Source organism: Pelecanus crispus, chromosome Z (assembly GCF_030463565.1).
Source record: "Pelecanus crispus isolate bPelCri1 chromosome Z, bPelCri1.pri, whole genome shotgun sequence".
In the NCBI taxonomy this organism is placed as follows: domain Eukaryota; kingdom Metazoa; phylum Chordata; class Aves; order Pelecaniformes; family Pelecanidae; genus Pelecanus; species Pelecanus crispus.
This window is the reverse complement of record NC_134676.1, coordinates 58,885,936-58,910,187: the sequence shown is the minus strand read 5'-3', so window position 1 is coordinate 58,910,187 and position 24,252 is coordinate 58,885,936. Positions and strand designations below refer to the sequence as shown.

General features: G+C 43.1%; 1 protein-coding gene across 1 annotated transcript; it reads right to left on the bottom strand.

The window, feature by feature from the left end:
* Positions 1-5,177: 5,177 nt before the first annotated feature.
* FAM174A (family with sequence similarity 174 member A) lies at positions 5,178-23,709 on the bottom strand. Its single transcript, XM_075727105.1, has 3 exons — positions 23,426-23,709; positions 12,252-12,386; positions 5,178-5,598 (listed from the first exon to the last, which is right to left on the bottom strand). Exons 1-3 carry the CDS (start codon positions 23,707-23,709, stop codon positions 5,577-5,579), a joined length of 441 nt encoding a protein of 146 aa, XP_075583220.1. The 3' UTR covers positions 5,178-5,576.
* Between the last annotated feature and the right edge of the window lie 543 nt (positions 23,710-24,252).

Genomic DNA, 24,252 nt, shown 5'->3' with positions numbered 1-24,252 from the left:
CGGCACTTGGCCTTGTTAAACCTCATATAGTTGGCCTCGGCCCATCGGTCCAGCCTGTCCAGGTCTCTCTGCAGGGCAATCCTACCCTCGAGCAGATTGGCACTCCCACCCAACTTGGTGTCATCTGCAAACTTGCTGAGGGTGCACTCAATCCCCTCATCCAGATCATTGATAAAGATATTAAACAAGGCTGGCCCCAAAACAGAGCCCTGGGGAACACCGATTGTGACCGGTCACCAACTGGACTTAACTCCATTTACCACTACTCTCTGGGCTCGGCCACCCAACCAGTTTTTTACTCAGCGAAGAGTACGACCGTCCAAGCCATGAGCTGCCAGGTTCCCAAGGAGAATGCTATGGGAGACTGTGTCAAAGACTTTGCTGAAGTCCATGTAGATGATGTCTACAGCCTTTCCTTCATCCACCAGGCAGGTCACCAGGTCATAAAAGGAGATCAGGTTGGTCAAGCAGGACATGCCTTTCATGAACCCATGCTGGCTGGGCCCGATACCCCAGCTGATCTGCACTTGCCTGTTGAGTTCATTCGGTATGAAGCTCTCCATAATCTTTCCCGGCATCGAGGTCAGGCTGACAGGCCTGTAGTTCCCCGGGTACTCCTTCCAGCCCTTCTTGCAGATGGGCATCATATTTGCAAGCCTCCAGTCATCAGGGACTTCCCCTGTTAACCAGGACTGCTGATAGATGATGGAAAGTGGCTTGGAAAGCTCCTCTGCCAGCTTCCTCAGTACTCTCAGGTGGATCCCATCTGGCCCCATAGACTCGTGAGCATCCAGGTGCTGTAGCAGGTCATTACCTACTTCTTCCAGGACTATGAGGGCTGCATTCTGCTCCCTGTCCCTGTCTTCCAGCTCAGGGGGCTGCGTACCCTGGGGATGACTGGTCTGGTTATTAAAGACAGAGGCAAAGAAGGCGTTAAGTACCTCAGCCTTTTCCTTGTCCTTGGTGATGATATTCCCCCCCACATCCAGCAAAGGATGGAGATCCTCCTTGGCTCTCCTTTTATTGTTGATGTACTTATAAAAGCATTTTTTATTATCTTTTACAGCATTGACCAGATTAACTTCTTGCTGGGCTTTTGCTTTTCTCATTTCCTCCCTGCATGACCTAACAAGATCCCTGTACTACTCCTGAGTTGCCTGCCCCTTCTTCCAAAGGCGGTAGATTCTCCTTTTTTCCCCGAGTCCCACCAAAAGCTCCCTGTTCAGCCAGGCCAGTCGTCTTCCCCACCGGTTGGTCTTACAGCACATGGGAACGGCCCGCTCCTGTGCCCTTAAGACTTTCTGCTTGAAGAAGGCCCAGCTTTCCTGGACCCCTTTGCCCTTCAGGACTGCCTCCCAAGGGACTTTCCCAACCAGCGTCCTGCACAGGCCAAAGTCTGCCCTCCGGAAGTCCATGGTAACAGTTTTCCTGACCCTCCTCTTTACATCGACCAGAATCGAGAACTCTATCATATCATGGACGCTAAGCCCAAGACGGCCTCCGACCGCGACATCTCCCACGAGTCCTTCTCTGTTTGTAAATAGCAGGCCAAGCAAGACACCTCCCCTGGTAGGCTCCCTTACCAGCTGCAGCAGGAAGTTATCCTCCACACACTCTAGGAACTCCCTAGACTGTTGCCCCTCTCCTGTGTTGTATTTCCAGCAGATGTCCAGCAAGTTGAAGTCCCCCACAAGAACAAAGGCTAGCGATTGCGAGACTTCTGCCAGCCGCTTGTAAAACACTTCATCTATCTCTACATCCTGGATGGGTGGTCTATAGTGGACTCCCAACAGGACATCTGCCTTGTTGGCCTTCCCTCTCATCCTTACCCATAAGCACTCAACCTTATCACCACCACTGTTGAGCTCTATACAGTCAAAACACTCCCAAACATACAGAGCCAATGACAGATTTGATTGGAATGTGCTAGACTGAATTTATAGCTGTTTAGATATTAATTGGCAGGCTCCTGTGCTTGCCACGGGGCTTGCTTTCCTTACCGTATATTACAGTCTACTGCTTGTTAGTGGCTGCCTTTTGCTTTCACTGCTTGCTGTACTGCTTATCATCTTACTCTCCTGTGCCTGGGAACATTTTGACAACAGCAATGATGATGTGCCTGGGCTGGCAGATGGCCAGGGCATCACTGCTGTTTCTGTGCTGCTGTACTGGACAGGTTGGAACTTCAGTGTGAACTCAAGCTGAAGGGACTGTGACCTGTGGATAAGTCTATGTGGGAGCAGGACACCCTGAAGCATCTGTGGCTGTGGATAAGCCCATGCCAGAGCAGGTACACCTTGAAGCATCTGCAGCTGTGGTTACGTCTGTGCCACAGCAGATATACCACTGAAGGGATTGTGACCCAAGGATAAGCCCACACTGGAGAAGGTAAACCTAGAAGCATGTGTGGCTATGTCCATGCTGCAGCAGGTACACCTTGAAGCATCAGTGGCTGTTCATGAGATCATGCTGGAGCACCTCACAGTGTATGGCCATCAATAAGCCTGCGCCAGAGCAGGTACACCCCTGGAGGGACTGCAACCATGGGTAAGGCAATGCTGGAGCAGGTATATCTCTGAAGGCATTGTGGCCCATGGACAAGGCCACGCTGGAACAGGTGCACCTCAAAGCAGCTGTGTGGATAAGTCTATGCCACAGCAGGTATACCCCTGAAGAGACTGTGGCTCATAGATAAGGCTCCACTTAGAGCAGGTACAACCCTAGGGGACTGCAGTCTGTGGATAAGTGCAAGCCAGAGCAGGGGCAAGGAGAGGAGTTCATTGCAATGTTAAGCCCAATGGTCTGGTGCAAAGGGACCAGGGGTGGAGACTGTAATGGAAATACCTTTAAATTGTTGTAACCCAGCATTTGTGTTGCATGTTATGGTAATTACTATAGCAAGAACCCCTTGTGGCTAGCCAGGGTAGGAGCAAGGGGAGGAGTTCATTGAAATGTTAAACCCTATGGTCTGGCTCAAAGGGACCAGGGGTGGAGATTGTAATGGAAATACATCCTTTAAATTGTTGTAACCCATAATTTGAGTTGCATGTTATAGGTATTACTAAGCAGGAACCACCTGAACCAACAGAGGACAAGCCTTACAAGAAGCAGTGCAAGTGCAGCAGTGACCTGACCTGAGCTGGCTTTGGTGCACAGTAACTCCACACAACATACCCCCTCCCCTGTCCTGAGTGATCACCAAAACAGATGAGCCCAAAGTCAAGGACTAAATGAACTCAACAGACATTTGTGACCATTTTAAAGACAATTTTACAGGGGTGGTCCATAGACTAAGGGAGTGATGTCTGTGTATTACATCAAAGGATAGGAAGGGGGGTGGTGGTTATACTGGTTGTATTGGATAGTGTGAGACCTGTGCATGACATAAATGGTATGGAATAAGCAGCAGAGAATGTGCTGGTTTTGGCTGGGATAGAGTTAATTTTCTTCATAGTAGCTAGTATGGGACTACCTTTTGGATTTGTGCTGAAAATGGTGTTGATAACAGAGAGATGTTTTCGTTATTGCTGAGCAGCGCTTACACAGAGTCAAGGCCTTTTCTGCCTCTCACACCATCCGACCAGCAAGTAGACTGGGGGTACACAAGAAGCTGGGAGGGGACACAGCCAGGACAGCTGACCAAAGGGATATTCCATACCATATGACATCATGCTCAGCGTATAAAGCTGGGGGAAGAAGAAGGAAGGGGGGGACATTCAGAGTGATAGCGTTTGTCTTCCCAAGTAACCACTATGCATGATGAAGCCCTGCTTTCCTGGGGATGGCTGAACACCTGTCTGCCAATGGGAAGTAGTGAATGAATTCCTTGTTTTGCTTTGCTTGCGTGCACAGCTTTTGTTTTACCTATTAAACTGCCTTTATCTCAACCCACAGGTTTTTGCACTTTTCTGATTCTCTCCCCCATCCCACCAGGGGTGAGTGGGTTAATAGCTGTGTGGTGTTTAGTTGCCAGCTGGGGTTAAATCATGACATCTCATTTTACTGTGTCTTAAAATAAGATGCTTCAAGATGTAAGCTAAACAGAGCGCAAGCCACTTGGAACAGATGAGCAACTGCAGACAGAAAAATCACGCAAAAACCTCATCAGAGGACAGCACTCCAGAGAAATCTGGGTCAATTTTGCAGGGATTTAGCAGTTAAGAACTTGGAACAACATCATCAGTAGTACCATGAGACAAGAAGTTTGTAGCAAACAGCAGTCTGTTCTAAAACTATGAAGCAGACCAGCTACACTGGGTCTTTTGAGACCTGGGTCTTTCAGTTGGCTTATATATTAAGAGTCCTGTCCTGGCTCTTACTGGTCAACAAGAAAAATAAAAATGCCTTCTGCCTCTTCTGACTTATGGATTTCTCATTCTCAGACCCATTCATAGTACCTGAGAATGTATACTCCATTATCGTATCAATGCACTGAACAAATACCTTCTGACTTGATCAGGAACTATATATATTCTTGTACATGCTATATCTCAAATTGCACCAATGAAGAAAAAAAGTCACAAAGCCCTAACAAACAATAATCGATATACCATGATAGCTTTAATATTGTAAAATTTGTAAAGGTATCTTTTAACCTTTTTTCTTTGAGTCTTCAAGATTTTTCTCCACATTCCATTTCTGTCTCCAGAAATTAAGTTATTGAAGAAATCCAGCCTCTCCCCCAGCTTATTTCCCATTAAACTTGGGCTATCTCGTATCTTGAAGGAGTTTTATTTCAGCAGATAGCTCCCATTCTTTATTGGCCTATTAACATCTTGATTCAAATGCGAATAAACTTTTCCATACAGGGCTACTCAGTCATACATTTAATAATTATCTCATCTTTTTAACCTTGTTTTACATCAGATTGTAACGTGATAAGCACACTTGATATAAACTTTAGTCCCATTTATACACAGGTCAGTTGTAGTCAGTTGTCAATAGCTGTAAACGGTATTCTTAACAGCAAAAAAATGTTGCACTACTGTGTTTTACAAGATCATATTAATATCTATAAAGTGTTGAAGTATCATGCTAAATGCTAGGAACATCATAAACAGTTTTTATTTGTTCCCTAAAATTTACATAAACCACATTAATTCAGTTTAAAAAAAAGTCTCAACACAAAAGGCAGTAGTTTGGCTTTTTATTTGTAAAGGATAAAGCATATCCTCAACTAAAACCAAGTGCTAACAAATTCTGAGTCCACAGAGGCTATGTTTACGTACAATTTAATATCAGCAAAAAAATTTGTTAACATTCCAGATTACTGTAGAAAAGGTGTATACCACACTTATGGCATACAAGATTTGTAACAAGCAAAAAATACCCTGTTTCAAAAGTAATCTCCCTTCCAAATAGGTTTTCATTTTAGAGCACTCTCTCTCTCCGTACGCTTTACATTTAGAATCCTCTATATACAAAAAGGTACAACAAATTGGTACAGTATTATTGCAACAAATTAAGGATGCCATAATATACACAAATTAAGTTAGTCCCCCCCAACTTGCATACCCTCTTGCTTCTTATTCCTCCCATGATGCAGTCTCCTTCTCTGGTTCTAAGATTAAGTTCTTTCACTGAAAGGCACGTACTTCTCTAAAACAGAACAAACAGATGCATTAATCTGAAATGCCCTGCTTCAAGGGGAACTTTAGCCTACATTTCTGAAGACCAAACATTACAAAAAAACCCATAGAGATATAACATTTTGCTATTAAATTTGCCTGTAAAAACTCGTAGTTACCATATTACTGTGAAGCAAAGTGCCATAAGACTCCATTCATTTAAACCTCCCAAATAAGAGTGACAGCTCACTTACAAAAGAACTGGGTTTTTACCATGTTGGATGTATTTTTAAATTTCCAAGGCTCCTGAGGTCCTGTTCAAACTTTGGTAACTTTTGGAGCATTCCATAACTGGAATGCTATCAAAAACGGAGTAAGTGCTTTTCCTTGTGCCTTGCAGTGCAGCAAGTAGTATGTGTGTAAAGAGATTTAATGAGGATTGTAAACTACTATTGATATACCTTTGAAAAACAAAGATGTGATATTAGGATACTGTACCTCAGTTGACATGTAGGCAAAGTTGCATGGTGAGAAACCAAGGGTTAGAATTTCAACCTTTGACATGTAATAGTATGCTATTGAACAAAATGGCTAAAACATCCCATTCAGGTAAGATGCCCCAAACTGAAGAGGTACACAGACTAGCCACATGGCTGATGATGACAGTGGGAGTACACTTAAATTGCATCTATGTTAAAACAGAGGACACTGTGGACTTTTTTTCATATAGCTCTGAAAGAAAACATCAACAACACTTGAAGTAATAACCATATCAGCACACCAGTGTATTAACACTGCTATGCTGACTTCCAGAAAGAAGTCAGTTTCTCTGCCTAGCTTTGGAAAGAGTCAACAGCTAACCCTAAACAAGCATCACCTTAAAAAAAGCTTGATTGTTTTAGTCAAGAAAAACGAAAGCAGACCGCATACAACTGCAGTCTATTAACAGGTCATAAAGAAAGAAGGAGAAAAGACAACTATTTTCTATATAAAACAATAGCTATATAATTTGCTGTCCATAACAAATGTATATAAACTCCCCAGAACATGTAGATTAGAATTTCCTGTTAACAGCCTTTAGTTTTTCAGTGCCTTCCATTATGAGTTATGAGGGTAAGAAACTTATGAACTTAATAAGCTGATTGTTGACTATAGTTAAGCAAAACTGCAACTGCGATTTACTTAACAAAGCACTAAACTCAAAACCGATTAAAAGCCTCTCTTCTTTGTTCCCTAATTAGTTGCTCCAAGCCTGACTGCGTATTTGTGCTACCTTAAAAAAACCAAACCTCTGAATTACTGCAAATGTCAGGACAAAGTGTAATAATATCTCCTGAGAATATCTGAGTATCATTATCATCAACTTGTCCTCAGCGACTCTTAGATTTATGCATTTTGTACTCCCTTTGGTCATTCGTGGTTAAGCAGTGATACGAATACTGATTACTAACCTTCAACGCATACGCAAAAGACTTAGCTGAAACAAAGGGAAAGAAATTAACTGAAAAATGACGTTCCCAATTAAGGCTGGGGTTTGGTTTTTTTTTTTTAAAGGTACTCTACGTTAGTTTTCAAACTTCCCTCCCAGCAATGCCATTGCTTTGCAAAGTTTGGACAGCATTTTATCAAGCTGTTCTAGAGATTTGTGGAGTGCATTCACATTGTTCAGCACTGTTTTCCTCCTATACACACTGTTTCAAGATAAAAAGTAACTTTTAAAATTTTGAGACCTTCTCCCCATAAAGGAGAACACAGCAAGCTCTCAATATACGTTAAGTAGAGTATATTCATATTATTGACTAAACATAACCGGAGTCCTTATTTGCTCAAGCTCCCAATATCAAAACAATGATTTTGATAGTTCAAGCGCTTACTTTCTGTGCTATCTTGAAACAACAGTAGCATCTTATTCCTTTATTATCTGCTGAAGGTATAACTTCTGATCCATTTAATCAGTTTTCCTCAGCAAGTTAACAGAAACGTGTTGAAATGAAGTTTGGTTAGATCACTCAGTTACTCCCAATACAATTACTTTTCTTGCAATTTGACTGAGACGTTGACATTAACATCTCTTCTGTGAGCAAACATCAAATTTGAGGTCATTTTGCAGCACCATAGGGCAGAAATAAAGGTATGCCTACACATGCCTCAAGTTACATCACTCTATGTATTTACTCCAGACTATGACATGTTCAAACATTACATGCCACTTCTCTCTCCACTTTTTCAGGGTTCTTTGGACTTAGATCAAAACATCATGCACTGTTTTTCCAGCTGAAGCTGATGCTTTTAAAATCAAATACTACTTATCTAGCAGAAGTTCTTTCATCAACAAGATACACAGTGTGTGAGGAACTGTATCTATTAAAATAAATACTTGATTTGTCTTACAATAGCTACGCCATCAGCTAAATGAAACACTACTAATGTATTCAAACTGTTTGTCCCGTATGTCCATATGTCACCCAAAGGACTATTTGTGAAATGGTCTGGATCAGTAATCTACTTTCAAATACTTCCAAATTGCCTGGTATAGCTAAACTAAAAGATGATTTGCTGCAGTACTTCAATTTAAAGAAAGACTGAGAATTTGGAAATTAGGACAGGGGTTTTTGGGGGGTTTGGGAAGGGGGTTTGGGGGGCTTTTTTGGTTTTTTTCCAACTACACCACTAATAATGTGATTTTTTTTTTTGTAGTTATCACAGTTAAAGGCAAATGCAGTTCAAAGCCTGCTGTCTATAGTTATAAAGAGTTTGCCTGAATGTAAATTAATTTATTGATCATAAATTAAATTAATTTCAACCATAGAACCATAGCAAGTGTAGTGGCAAAAACATTAATTTAGGATGTAATTTGTCAAAATCCTTATTGGGACCAGAGGTAGGGCAATCCATAAGACAACCACTTCATTGAGTGTGAGTGTCCAAGATACATTTTGAAGGGGAATGAATGCTCTACCTGACTGAATAACCATGATAGAAATATACAAGATACTTGGTACAGCCCTATTTAGATTTTAGAAATTCTCTGGTTTATCTCTTTAGACTGATAGGCAGGCGATTAACAAGCATATATACAACTCAGTGTCACCCTATCATGTTTGTGTGGCAAAAAGGCAAAAGTAAAATAAAAATAAGGACCTCACTCTAAACCATATGTCCTGGTTTCGGCTGGGATAGAGTTAATTTTCTTCATAGTAGCTGGCATAGTGCTGTGTTTTGGGTTTAGTAGGAGAAGAATGCTGATAACACACTGATGTTTTAGCTGTTGCTAAGTACTGCTTATGCTAGTCAAGGACTTTTCAGCTTCCCATGCTCTGCCAGGTGCACAAGAAGCCAGGAGGGGGCACGGCCAGAATACTTGACCCAAACTGCCCAAAGGGCTATTCCATACCATATGACGTCATGCTCAGTATATAAACTGGGGGGGGGGGTTGGCTGGGGAGCAGTGATCACTGCTTGGGAACTGTCTGGGTATCGGTCGGTGGGTGGTGAGCAATTGCATTGTGCATCACTTGCTTTGTATATTATTATCATTATTATATTGTTATTATCATCATTACTCTTTTCCTTTATTTCAGTTATTAAACTGTTCTTATCTCAACCTGGGAGTGTTTCTCACTCTTACTCTTCTGATTCTCTCCCCCATCCCATCAGGATAGGGGGAGTGAGCGAGCGGCTGCATGGTGCTTAGTTGCTGGCTGGGGCTAAACCATGACACCATACTTCTTTTCTTACTGTTTTCACTTTTGTTTCGTCCTTATACATCTTGTCAGGGACAAGAATGAAATACCCAAGAATGAAATGACTGAAGTATGTAAACCAGATAAGAACAGGATCTCTCTTCTTTACATACTCTGGTTACTCCATAAGCAGCTGCAAAATGGATTTGTAACAATTTAGAACTACTTGCATCTTAGATACTTCTACAATAAAGTACCTGAATGAAATTTTTTCTCCCTCAAATTGAAGTGTTTAGAAACATACAGGGGAGAATGAGAAATCCGCCCTCTGAAAACCTCTGATACTATTTTAGTGAACTTTCCCTCTAGAGTTTTCTTTGCTTCTGTTTTAAGGTATGCAAAGAAGTTTAAAGAAACAAGACCCAAACACTTTGACACTTTGGGGTGGTTTTGCAGCTTCAGACTTCAAAAATACAATCTTGTTTACCTTAATACATAGTAAGCGTCAAGCTAGGAATTTTAGATTTATCTGCAGAATGTGAATTAAATTTAGACAGCAACCTACTAAGGTAGGTTGGCTGAAAAGGACCTGGGGGTGCTGGCTGATAGAAGGCTGAACATGAGCCAGCAGTGCGCCCAGGTGGCCAAGAAGGCCAACAGCATCCTGGCTTGTATCAGGAATAGTGTGGCCAGCAGGACCATGGAAGTGATTGTCCCCCTGTACTCAGCGCTGGTGAGGCCGCACCTGGAATACTGTGTCCAGTTTTGGGCCCCTCAATACAAGAAAGACATTGAGGTGCTGGAGCGTGTTCAGAGAAGGGTAACGAAGCTGGTGAAGGGTCTGGAGCACAGGCCTTATGAGGAGCAGCTGAGGGAACTGGAGTTGTTTAGAATGGAGAAGAGGAGGCTGAGGGGAGACCTTATCACTCTCTACAACTACCTGAAAGGAGGTTGTAGCAAGGTGGGTGTTGGTCTCTTCTCCCAAGTAGTTAGTGATAGGACGAGAGGAAATGGGCTCAGGCTGCGCCAGTGGAGGTTTAGGTTGGATATTAGGAAAAATTTCTTCATGGAAAGGGTAGTCAAGCATTGGAACAGGCTGCCCAGAGAGGTGGTGGAGTCACCATCCCTGGAAGTGTTCAAGAAACGGGTAGATGTGGCACTTTGGGACATAGTTTAGTCTAGTCTACCCTTAACTGGTTTAGTGTGGACTTGGTAATGTTAGGTTAATTGTTGGACTGGATGATCTTAAAGGTCTTTTCCAACCTAAACGATTCCATGATTCTAAAAGAATATGGTTAAAAGACACATGCTGCCATTTAAGTGTCTGGAAAGCTTAGTATAATCCACCCCCCTCCCCCCCCCCCAATTTCCAAAACAGGTAAACTGGAAGTAATTATAAGCAGCTGAAAAAATCAGAACACCTATCTACATGCATAAGACATATATTTCAATACCACTTATTAACACAGCCTCCTCTGCACTAAAAGACACAATACCTATACATATTTCACATATTAATAGTATAGTCCCTTTAGATAAAATACTGCTTGAGACATACTCAGGTCCTTGAAGTTTAACAAATAGAACCATGCTTGATTTCCAAATAAGCATGTAAAAGTATGAAGTAACCTCTAGAACATGAATACAACACAGTTGTTAATTGTATAAGGCTGTTTGTTAATGAGGACTAGCCATATTATCATGTTCATTCCTAGTAACAAGGTTACTTGATACTCCTGCAAATAAACGTTTATGAGGAAGTATCATGTTAACTGGTCATCAAATACCTCAAAGTCTAGTAAGTATGCTGAGTTACAAGAGAACTTAAAAGATCTAGGTAAGACATAAAGGGAATTCCTGGATATAATGTGACAATTACCTATTACATAATAGGCATAATTTATACTGGAACAAGTAGGAACATGGAGTAACCATAAGTGACACGTGACTCTCCAATCCAGAGAAGCGGTAAGTGGAGATATTCCAACTAGCTTCTTCTAGTGTATGGGGGAGAGAAAAAGGAAAGAGCAACTTTGACTTATAAAAAAATTTAAACTGAAAGATTCCCCCTAATGAATCCCCCTAACTGAACCTTTCACTTCAAGTTCCAGAACTGCATCCAAAGTTGTTTCCTAATAAAGAGCAGAACATCTGACTTACTGCTCCAACACTTTCAATTCAAGACATCATGTATTGCATTTGTTGAATTGTTTTGCTTGAGACTTTAATTCAGTTTCACATTAAACAGTGTTGAATCAATTACTTGCTGTGACTGGCAGAATTCATCATTTCATCTCTTCTGATACTTGACAGTAGTCCTCACTATGACAATTCTATCAAATTTTTTACTATGTCTTTGCATGTGCAGTGTGATGTCATTACTCAATAAGGAAAACTTTTTTAAAGTTTGAATTGCGTAAGTTTAAGTTTGAATTTCTCATAATGTTTAAGTGTAAGGACAGTAAGGATATATAACAAAAGTTTCATGCAAATACATAGTTTCAGGGAGTGACTTAAGAACATGAACCTTTCTACACAGCACTACCAAAACTAAAACTTGGTGCTGGATCCTCATCAACTAACTGCTGACTACTTCAGCAACAAGAAAGCACAATGAAGCTGCTGGAAGCAGAACTCATAGAGGAGAATACACAGAAAAAGCTGAGGAACCTCCAAAATTTAAAAAAAAAAAAAAAAAAAGAGAGAGAGAAAGGTAAAAGCTAGTTGTCAACTCTAACACAAGCTTCAATAATGACACTGTATTTGTAACAAAAATATCCTACCTTCCTCTCCATTTCTCTGGAATCACATGCTGAAGACAAATGGTGTTTATCTTCTTGCCCACTAAATTCTTGCCCATTTAAAATTCAAGTGATCTTGACATCCCTTCTCCAACTACATGCATATGAAACACAGTAGTGAGCTTTCTCAGTGAAACTGCTTATCATCCATACTCCTTCACTTCTGTTGCTAGAAGTACATTCAGCTTCTATATACAAACCTTCGAGGATGATTGGCATCAAATAGTGTTGTATCATCATCATCATCATCATGCTCTAATGGGGTCAGCTCCATGTTTTCTATGTTTGTATCCAAAACTCCATATCTTCGGGTTTTTCTGTTTCGTCTTCTGAGCCTGAAATGTATTTTAAAACATTTAAGTTCCATAAATTCTTCTCTACTTTCTATTCCAACAGTGTAAGAAAACTATCCCTTAAAATACAGCTATATTGATACTTATCATAAATTTAAAAAAAATTAGTATATGTAAAGCGTACACACTTAGCTCTACAAAATTCAGAGGTCAGACAATTCTAAGTGTCAAGGGTTTACATGAAATGATTAAGGCCAACAAGAATGTCACCTGTAGTTTTGTACAGAATTACTGCAGTGAATATAAAAAGTCTATACAGGCAGATTAATGGCTGCTACCTAATCAGAAGCCTAATGCAAGAGCCAGGTAAAAATACATGCAAAAATGTACTTCTAGCAGATCCTACAATGAGAAAAAAAATGTCTTGCTATCATATTCTCTATAAAACAGCAGATCAAATCGGAGCGAAACTCAACAAAACTATAGCAGAGATGTAACACAAGTCATAGAATCATAGAATCGTTTAGGTTGGAAAGACCTTTAAGATCATCCTGTCCAACCATTAACCTACACTACCAAGGCCACACTAAACCAATCAAGGGTAAACTAGACTAAACCATGTCCCAAAGTGCCCCATCTACCTGTTTTTTGAACGCTTCCAGGGATGGTGACTCCACCACCAATTTGGTGTCATCTGCAAACTTGCTGAGGGTGCACTCAATCCCCTCATCCAGATCATTGATAAAGATATTAAACAAGGCTGGCCCCAAAACAGAGCCCTGGGGAACACCGATTGTGACCGGTCACCAACTGGACTTAACTCCATTTACCACTACTCTCTGGGCTCGGCCACCCAACCAGTTTTTTACTCAGTGAAGAGTACGACCGTCCAAGCCATGAGCTGCCAGGTTCCCAAGGAGAATGCTATGGGAGACTGTGTCAAAGACTTTGCTGAAGTCCACGTACATGATGTCTACAGCCTTTCCTTCATCCACCAGGCAGGTCACCAGGTCATAAAAGGAGATCAGGTTGGTCAAGCAGGACATGCCTTTCATGAACCCATGCTGGCTGGGCCCGATACCCCAGCTGATCTGCACTTGCCTGTTGAGTTCATTCGGTATGAAGCTCTCCATAATCTTTCCCGGCATCGAGGTCAGGCTGACAGGCCTGTAGTTCCCCGGGTACTCCTTCCAGCCCTTCTTGCAGATGGGCATCATATTTGCAAGCCTCCAGTCATCAGGGACTTCCCCTGTTAACCAGGACTGCTGATAGATGATGGAAAGTGGCTTGGAAAGCTCCTCTGCCAGCTTCCTCAGTACTCTCAGGTGGATCCCATCTGGCCCCATAGACTCGTGAGCATCCAGGTGCTGTAGCAGGTCATTACCTACTTCTTCCAGGACTATGAGGGCTGCATTCTGCTCCCTGTCCCTGTCTTCCAGCTCAGGGGGCTGCGTACCCTGGGGATGACTGGTCTGGTTATTAAAGACAGAGGCAAAGAAGGCGTTAAGTACCTCAGCCTTTTCCTTGTCCTTGGTGATGATATTCCCCCCCACATCCAGCAAAGGATGGAGATCCTCCTTGGCTCTCCTTTTATTGTTGATGTACTTATAAAAGCATTTTTTATTATCTTTTACAGCATTGACCAGATTAACTTCTTGCTGGGCTTTTGCTTTTCTCATTTCCTCCCTGCATGACCTAACAAGATCCCTGTACTACTCCTGAGTTGCCTGCCCCTTCTTCCAAAGGCGGTAGATTCTCCTTTTTTCCCCGAGTCCCACCAAAAGCTCCCTGTTCAGCCAGGCCAGTCATCTTCCCCACCGGTTGGTCTTACAGCACATGGGAACAGCCCGCTCCTGCGCCCTTAAGACTTGAAGAAGTCAAGAAGTGCTTGAAGTGCTTGTCGGCTTCAGATTCTGTCCCGAACTCTGGTGTGCTTGAAGAATTTTTTTTAATATGCAACTTGGAAAAGCATTCACCTTTTCACAGCAGGGTAACTTTGAAAGAACACACAGCAGCATCCAGCCTTGGTTTAGACTACACTCCAGTGAATTAGATCTCCTTTTGGAATTGAGAAGCACATGTAGCCTTATTAGAATGGAAAAGGTATAAAATACATGCTTTTCTTCAAAGTGCTCCAACTTCTGATATTGTAAAAAGAAGTAATCAGCATGATTATTTCTTCCACCCTCAACTATGATTTCAAACAGCAGCACCTGTTATGCCAGGCATTTAAGTGCCTTAGCACAACTCAAAGTGCCAAACTTCATTGCTTAAAGTGAAAGCTAATAACAAAGATGCAAATTTCACCTTTCTGTTCAAGAGAAAGGTCGCTCAGTTTTCTTCCTTCATTTCATCTGGCCTTTAGTCCTCAACACAGAAAGAAGTTGTATACTTCAAAGCACGAAGTAGAAGAAAATTCCAGAACTTTAAGACGGAAGTGTGATGAAAAATATGGCTGTTGCATACATATTGTGTCTTCTGTTTTGTTTTTACTAAAGCAGATAGAAGCTAAGCAATTGGCACTAAGACAAGCATTCATGGACATTCTAACAGACTAGAAATTATTTTGAACACAAATAAAATAGGAAATGAAGGAAAGGCACTTCTTGCTATTTGTATAGTCAGTATTTCTGTGAATCTCACTATATCCTTTACTTTTTTTACTTAATGGGGTAAAAAAGAGAGTGAGTTGCTACTGTGAGTTGAGAATAACCTAAGTCATTGCAAATGTCCAGGTTGCACATAATGAAAAAAGAAAAAAACAAACAACCCAAAACAAAAAACCTTATCACAATGATGGCACAAATTTCTGTATTCAAACGAATGCTGTTGACAAAGGGATAAAAGAATTACATGTGACATGAAAACTTTCTCTATATAGATTAGGCAAAAGACTAAGGCTCAAAGGATACTGGAGACGCTCATGAAACACACATGTACGGTCATAACTATGACACTAGAGCACTGTCTTGAGTGTTAACAAAAACAAGCTTAAAACATTTTACCCTGTGACCCTTAGGAAGAAAACCTAGGACAAAATCCCAATTTCATTAAAGTCAGTAGTGCTTTCTATGCCTCTCATGAACTTAACAGGGATAATTTTTATCTCTGTAGTTGCTACAGATACCTTGGGGTCTAGTAAGATAAAGTTATGAAAGTGGATTTAAAAGTACATAAAAAGTTAATGTTAGATTTCTACAAGCTCAGTCCCAATCCCCCCTCAAACATAGCTAACAGCAGTAGAGGAATCCACAAGCAAATATAAACAGATATTATCTGAGTAACATCAGAGATGGCATAGATAATAGACTGTTAAGCCAAGACAACAGCTAAATAAGAGAAAACTAAGAAATGCTGGTATAAAAAAAAAAAAAAAAAAAGAGAGAATTGAAGCAAAACAACAGGTCAAGTTTAAAGAACATCCAGTGACTAAAGAAAAATAAAACTTCAAGGGACCTGAGAAGGTGGGAAGAGTGAAAAAAAACCCGCAGACTAAGGTGAAAACCAGTCACTACATAACATGTGACCTCTTTTGGGGAGGATACAATTCCAAAACTGACTGCTGACAGAAATCTCAAAATCTTAAAATCTCAGGCAGTTAGATGGTTTAGATCCCAGAACTTCCTTGTACAAAAAGGTATTCTCAATTACGTATCTGTAAGTTTTTTGAATGCTCATCTGGTGTACCAAATACAAACCTCTTCTGAATACTTCTGCACCAAACAGTAGCAAAAGAATCATTAAAAAGAATGATTTACATGAATAAATTTTCATTTTTACACAAAGTCTTGACCACTCCTTTAGTTAGTTCTGTGTATCAACACATTGATAGGGTATATCTTGAGAAACTGCAGTATTCCAGTGTCAAATACTACTTCACTTAGAAGACATAAACTTCTTTCAAGCAACAAGACAGTTCAAACACAATTCTTACCTGAATCTGATACCAGGTAAAAGGGTCACAGCAATACCTGTCCTTAATTCCATCCAGAAAATTAACTTAGCATAATACTTGTGTAAAATACATTTTTCCAAGGACTTTTCCATGTATTTTCTGTGTAGAATATAATGTTGTAGGATTTGCAGGATAATGGCTGCTTTTAAGGTGATGTAACTTAAACAGTCTCCAAATAACATTCACCTTCTTTGAGGGAAATCCTGAACAAGGGAGATGTAAACATAGCCTGAAACAACTTACTCTGTCCTTCAACTGTACCAGAAGGAAGAAAAAAAACACTACCAGAAGGAAGAAAAAAACACTGCATGCATTAGAGAAAAACCTAGCCAGGGGAAAAAAAAAAAAAAAAAAATTTTGGTTTTCTTCTCAAACGAGATGGCTTTTCAATGCTAATAATCATACAGAGAAGCTAGTTCTATTCATCAAGTGTGTAAATGCTTTCCAAAGCATTCAAGACTTCCTCATTCTACTGTCATATGATTCCACTCCATGCCAATTCAAGAAACTTAAATTAAATTTAAAAGGCTAGGATAAATCCAGACTGTATTAGTGTCATGAGTGAAGTCCCACTCTAGGGGCATAATCAGCAATACTTTTTCTTAAAAGAAGACTGCCAAATACAGCAGCACTGGTCTAACAGAACTACTTAGATTAACAAAAGACTGACCAGGACTCAAAACACACATACAGAATTTCTATCAGGATTATACACATCATACATGGCATACCCATTGCAAACTGCAAGCTTAACATATAAACATCTCTAAATGCTAAAAAGAAATGTTAGCACAAAATTACATTTTCCTGTAGTCATTTCCACCTATATGAGAGGAGAACAAACAAGCTATATTGCACTATCCTAATTTGTCCAGATGTAAGGTACTACCCTTGCTGCAAGCCACAAACACTTTATACAAGATCAGTTCAATAAAGTAGCAATTGCTAATCACCCTGTCTTTTTAGGTAAAGTGTCTTTCTACTAGAAGCTTTTTACTGTTAGTAAACTCTACAATAAACCAACCCCCCCAACTCACCACCCTTCAGCTTCACAGTATTTTAGAGGAGTCTGAGAAGTATGTGCCAAGGAAATTGCAGCTCTCCCATCACCTCAACCTACACAAGTCTCACTTACGGGCCAGTGTATGCCTTCTCAAAAATGAAACTCAGATTTATAGTTCCAAAGACAGACTACTTTCAAATAGGTGGATAAGTTATGGGAAACACTCACAGCTCAGCAAAAATATCATGGAAGAGTTTGGTAACAGTCTGTGTGACAGAACTAAGTTTTATCTGTCCCAGAGTTGACCCACTGCGGGGAAAGTTCCATCCTAAAGTTTTCTCACACCTTGTGCTACAAAATAAGGTATAGTTAATTCACATTCTCCATTAATGCATATTTTTAACTAAATTCATTTTTCCTGAACTATGAGCTGTGTCCGTTACAAAAGGTATTCTCATAAAGTTATTACTTCAATCTAAATGAGCCTTTCCTCTGTGAAAGGCATGCGTGAGCTACAGATTTCACACCCGTGAAAGATATTCAGTAATCACCCTTCAACAGGCTTATAAATAACTTCATAGAAATTTGTTTTAAATTAGAAGCACGATACATGATTCACACTGAAACATATTTTGGATGTCTGTCTTAGCAGGCCAAATTATCTAGTATACTTTTCTCTAAAAAGAAGAAAAGCTGTTTCACCTCATCTGCTACAGCTGTTTTCTCATCACCTCAGAAAGACTGAAGAACTTCTTCCTACAAAAACACAGAGTAAGACCTCCGTCTGGAACAGGCTTTAAGTTAAAAAACCAAAACTCTCCAGACAGAGTAATAGGAAGAAAAACCAAAACGACGTGTGAATTGTAACCTTAGCCTTTCTATGCATCATGAAGGGCAATCACATACGTGAGGCATTTTATATAAGTACCAAAACTAAGAAGCAAAAAAGGCAATAAAACTAAGACCCAAAAAAGGCAATAAAACTAAGAAGCAAAAAAGGCAATAAAACTAAGAACCAAAAAAGGCAATAAAACTACACTGGTATACTGAAAAAGGCATCACTGTGTCTCAGTTTTCTTATTTCTAGCTCTGATGGATCTGCTGTATGATCTTGGTGCTACATACTTTATTCTTTGCAAATCTTCTGTTATAAAAGGAGTTTGATATATTCCGCAATAAAAATCCGCAGGAGTCAAAAAATTCTATTGTAATTGGCAGAATTAGCTATTGCAGCAAAACAAGCCTGTGCAAGTAAGACCTCCAGTCCAAGGGACTCTAGAAAAGACTAAGACGATAAAAACTTTTTGCACTAATGTGATTGGAGAAAACCAAGTAAGAGTAACAGCATCAACAGAAAAAAAAAAAAAACCCTTTCTTACTGTGGGAGTGGTAAAACACAGGAACATGGTGCCCGGAGAGGTTGTAGAATCTGCATCATTAGAGATATTCAGAACTCAACTGGGCAACAGCTGAGCAACCTGCTGTAGGTGACCCTGCCGTGAGCAGGAAATTGGACTAGACAATCTCCAGAGCTGTCTGCCAGCCTCTGCCACTCTGCGATTGTCCATTTCAGTTGTGACAACTATCGACAATGCCTCCCAAACTAAGCTTCTTAGTGTACCAAGAGGAGAGGCACACACAGCCCAACCTCTATAATTGTGGGTTCAAACAACAAGTCGCCATACAAAGCCAGAAATTAAATTAAGATTTTTTTTTTTACCTGACAGACAAATTGTATTGTCAGCAGTACCACTTGAGAAGGTCATTGGGAGATTGCTATAGTTGGATAACCATTCCCAACCAAAATTCATCTCCTACATGGAGAAAACTTAAGTGTTAGCCACATTAGCAAAATTGCATCAGTTTCCACAAGATTTTCTTGAAAATGTATTTTCAGGGCACTATCTTCCAAGTCACATGGCTCTGAAAACAGGAAAGTCATACCTTTATCACCTCCTGAGCAGGGCCGGCAGAGGCAGGGCCCAGCCCGGCCCACACCTGTGGAGCCCAGAGCAGCCCAGCCCCGGTGGGGACCCGCGTACAGGGATGCCGCTGTGAGGTAAGGGCAGGGACGGAGCCCTGGGCGCCGCCCTGAGCAGGCATCCCGGCAGTGAAACACCGCCCAGGAGGAGCAGGGCGGGGGGCGAAAGCCCCCTAGAATAATAAAAAGAAGCAAGTCCGGGCAGCGCCCAGGTGTTGAACGATGGGGACTTCACCGCGGGGACAGGCGCTGCCCTCCCTTCTGCACCGGCGCCGACACGGCAAGCCCGCAGCCCGGCCTGCAAAGCCCTGCGGACTTGCCTGGGGCCCGACGACCCCGCTCGGAGGCCGAGAGCGACTCCTGGTGGCACAGCCGCGGAGGGGAGGGCCGGGCCCCGCCACAGGCCGGGAAGGGTCTCTAGTAAGAAAGGAAGAGGGACATGGAAAGCTGCCCGGCGGAAAGGAGCCTGGGGGTGTCAGTCGATAGCCGGCTGAACATGAGCCCAGGGTGCCCAGGTGGCCAAGAAGGCCAAAAGCATCCTGGCTTGTATCAGGAGTAGTGTGGCCAGCAGGAGCAGGGAAGTGATTGTCCCCCTGTACTCGGTGCTGGTGAAGCCGCACCTGGAATACTGTGTCCAGTTTTGGGCCCCTCAGTACAAGAAGGACATTGAGGTGCTGGAGCATGTCCAGAGAAGGGCCACGAAGCGGCTGACAGGTCTAGTGCAGAAGTCTTATGAGGAGCAGCTGAGGGAACTGGGGTTGTTTAGCCTGGAGGAGGCTGAGGGGTTGACCTTATCACTCTCTACAACTACCTGAAAGGAGGCTGTAGCGAGGTGGAGGTCTTCTCCCAAGTAACAAGTGATAGGATGAGAGGAAATGGCCTCAAGTTACATCATGGGAGGCTTAGATTGGATATTAGCAAAAATTTCTTCACGGAAAGAGTAGTCAAGCGTTGGAACCGGCTGCCCAGAGAGGTGGTGGAGTCACCATCCCTGGAGGTGTTCAAAAACCGTGTAGACATGGCACTTTGGGACATGGTTTAGTAGGCGTAGTAGTTGACAGTTGGACTGATAATCTTAGAGGTCCTTTCCAACCTTAATGACTCTATTCTAGTTTTACTTTCATTAAAAAATAATCCAGCCACAAAGCCAGGAAACATGAAATTAATTATTACTCTATCCTGAATTGGTTTAGTGGTGGACTTGGTAATGTTAGGTTAATGGTTGGACTGGATGATCTTAAAGGTCTTTTCCAACCTAAACGAGTCTATGATTCTATGATTTATCAGAATGTATAAAATTCATAAAGGAAGAGATCGCTACCTTCTTGAATCAGGCAGAGCCTTGATTAAAGGTATCTCAACAGAGTAGCTAGATTTCCAGGTGAAGTCTTCACCAGAACTTGAAAAATGTTTTTTTTTATTTTAAAATTACAGATCTTTCCAATAAATGAAGTTGAAGGATGTGTGTATATTAAGTTAAAATAGACTAGAATATTTCAGTCAGAAGAGGCCTACAATGATCATCAAGTCCAACTGCCTGACCAATTCAGGGCTGACCAATAGTTAAAGCATGTTATTAAGGGCATTGTCCAAATGCCTCTTAAACACTGATGCAGCATCAACCACCTGCCTAGGAAGCCTGTTCCAGTGTTTGATCACCCTGTCAGTAAAGAAATGTTTCCACATGCCAAGTCTGAACTTCCCCTGATACAGCTTTGAGCCATTCCTAGGCATCCTGTCACTGGATACCAGGGAGAAGAGATCAGCACCTCCCTCTCCACTTCCCCTCCTCAGGAAGCTGTAGAGAGCAATGAGGTGAGCCTTAGCCTCCTTTTCTCCAAACTAGACAAACCCAGAGTTCTTAGCTGCTCCTCACAGGACATGCCTTCCAGCCCTTCCACCAGCTTTCTTGTTCTCCTTTGGATGCATCCAAGGACCTGAACATCCTTCTTAAACTGTGGAGCCCTGAACTGCACACAGTGCTCAAGGTGAGGACAGACTATCACTAAAGACAAGACTCATGTCAAGCATGCTGTCAACCAGCACCCTCAGACACCTTTCTGCAGGGCTGCTCTCCAGCCACTCCTCTCCCAAGTTATACTTAGGATTACTCCATCCTAAGGTACAGAATCCAGAATTTGGACTTGCTAGATTTCACGACATTAATCATTGTCCAATGCTCCAATCTATCTAGATCCCTCTGCAAGGCTTCTTGTCTCTCAAGAGAGTCAACAGCACCTCCCAGTCCAGTAGCATCAGCAAACTTACCAACAGTACATTCAAATCCTGCCTCCAGATCACTGATAAATATTTTGAACAGGACTGGCTCTAGAATTGAGCCCTGAGGAATACTGCTGGTGACTGCTCGCCAGCCAAACATAGCCCCATTCACTACAACACTTTGAGCTCTGTCCTTCAGCGACTTCTTTACCCAGCGCACCGTGAACCCGCTCATGCCACAGTTGGACAACTTGTCCAGAAGGATGCTGTGAGGGACAGTATCAAAAGCCTTGCTAAAATCCAGAGAAACTACATCCACCATCTTCCCTTCATCCACTAGGTGGGTGGCCTAGTTAAAAGTCTGCAAAAAGCCCTCAAGCTTTTAAGTCTGATAACAATACATATGGTTTCTTTCCAAGAAAATCTTGCAAAAGGAAATGGAAGTTTTGTACCTAAACCTTAAATTTCTTATACAACCATTGCTAAAAATATTTCAGCCACAAGTTCAAATTCAAAAGCATATGCTTCATGTATTCCCAATTTCAGAAGCAAGATGCCACAGAATTACAGAATATGCAGTAGAATTACAGAATAACATGAGGTTTAACCTTCTTGTTTACAACAGCACCCAGAAGACAGCACTCCAGTTTCAAATGCAGAACAGCAACCTTCCTATTGCCAGAAACAGAATATCAAATAATTGCCACTTATCCAGAAAATAACAGCAGTAGATGAGAACTTCCTTCTCCAGCTCCTGCAATGAGAGGCTTTTATTTATTTATTTGGCCTTTCCATAGTTTTACTCAGAACTCCAAATCCAACAGGCTCCTCTTAGGAGGAAATGGAACACTGAGAAGTGCTCTTGTCCATTTTCACTTGCTTAAAAGATTATGCCATTTCCTTTAAGATATGGTATCATCAAGATATGTATTCTACGGAAAATAAGATTGAAGGCTGCTCAAGAGTGATCTGTAAGAGCTATGGAGCAATCAGGACATCCTAGTTCACTTGGACTGCGTGTCTTATTAAGTGCCCCACACAGACCAGTGTCTTTCAACTACCTTTCTGGAATAAATGGTGAAGGTACTGGACACACTAACCACCAGTATACCTAACTACAATGAAAAGTACATAGAGAACTTGCTGTATAATGAATGTGCTTTATGCATAATCACAGATTTGGGCCTTGCCCAGAAGAGTTCAGTTTAAGCATGAAAGAGAGCAAGTAAAACTGCAAGGACAACAAAACACAGTGACAAACACTGTAATTAACTGTAAATGCACATAGAATTACACCGTCAGTAGTTTCTGTGAGAAACATAAAGGCAATTGGCTGGTAGTACAAGCTTTTTAAGGGCCCTTTTCTTAAGAAAGCATGGGATAGAGAAGTTTACTGACAAGGAAAGCACAGAAGAAAGATGTTTTGATGGACAAATTCGGTAGCTCAGCGAGACATAAATTTGCAAATGGGACAACCCACAGAATGTACAAAATTAAATTCAGGTGGTGTGATGGGTGTCAGTATTGACAAGTCTACTTGAAGAAAACAGGAGAGCACCAGGAAAGTCCTGACACTGACGAGTGGTATCACTGCTGTGAGCAGAGCCCGACCAAGCATCATTCTGTCCGTACGCGGCCGGGAGGCGGCACCAGGAGCTTCCCAAACGCCTCAGCCGGCGGCGCTCTCCGCAGGCAGGGGAGACAAGCCCTGCTCGCCGGACCCCAGCCAGGAGCCGAGGGGACACCGACAGCCAACACAACCGACCGGACCCGGCGCGGTGCCGGCAGAAGCAGGGCCAGCCCCCGGCCCCGCGGCGGCGCGCTGCCTCCCCACGTGGCCCGGAGGGGGCAGCAGCGCTTCCCCCGCTCGCCCGCCCGCTCCCCGCGGCAGCGCTCCCAGCCGGCGCGGCCCCCGCCCTCACCGCACGGTCCGGATCACGAAGTAGACGATGAGGGCGGCGCTGGCCAGCACCAGCACGGACAAGGCGCGCTGGGTCATGGGCTGGCCCTGCTCGGGCGGCGCCGACACCTCGGCCAGGCGGCTACTGCTGCTTCGCGTGACGCCGCCGCCGGCCACCTCCGTGGGGCGCGGGGAGGCGGCGGCGGCGCTCCGGGGAGGAAGGGGGGCCGCCGCCGCCGCAGCCTCCCCGCAACGGGCACCCAGTAGCAGCCCCACCAGGAGCCAGAGCAGCGGCGGCGGCCACATGTCGCCCTCTCCTCCTGCCCGGCGCGGGCACCGATCCCGCCTGCCGCTGGGCGCGGCCTACGTGCGGACAGGCCCAGCCGCCGTCTCGCCGCCGGAAGCGGAAACGTTCTTCGCCCAGCGCTGCCATGGAAGCGCCGGCGGGCAGCCCGCCCCGCTCCCAGCTGCAGTCACGTGGCGCGGGGCGGGGCGGGGCCCGGTGGGAGCCGAAGCCCGCGTACGTCGGAGGGGGTGGTGCTTTCCCACGCCCGTCAGGGACTCCGCTGCCGCGGCACTGCAGCGTGCGGCCTTCTGGTCAAGCGGCCCGCTTTCCTCCCGCCGCCCCCAGGCCGCCCCGCTGAGCGCCCGCCGGGAGGGCTTGAGCTGCTGTGCGTGTGGCCGGGCCCGCCAGCTGCGAGGCCCCGCGGGCGTCTGCGGGACGGGGGCTGGGGAGTGGGGTGCGCGCAGAGGCGTGGCTGCAGGCGGCGGCACCCACAGCTGCCTGCTCTGCCTTCTGACTGTTGGGCGGCATTCTGGCTTTCAAAACTTTGAAGTCACTTTTTTAGG

What these genes read in the sequence shown, in the direction of transcription:
- FAM174A (XM_075727105.1), bottom strand. Translation starts at nt 23,709, where the DNA reads ATGTGGCCGCCGCCGCTGCTCTGGCTCCTGGTGGGGCTGCTACTGGGT. An exon ending in TTCGTGATCCGGACCGTGCG is followed by an intron (nt 12,387 to 23,425) that starts GTGAGGGCGGGG and finishes AATACATTTCAG; the next exon opens with GCTCAGAAGACGAAACAGAA. An exon ending in GATGCCAATCATCCTCGAAG is followed by an intron (nt 5,599 to 12,251) that starts GTTTGTATATAG and finishes GTTCTGTTTTAG; the next exon opens with AGAAGTACGTGCCTTTCAGT.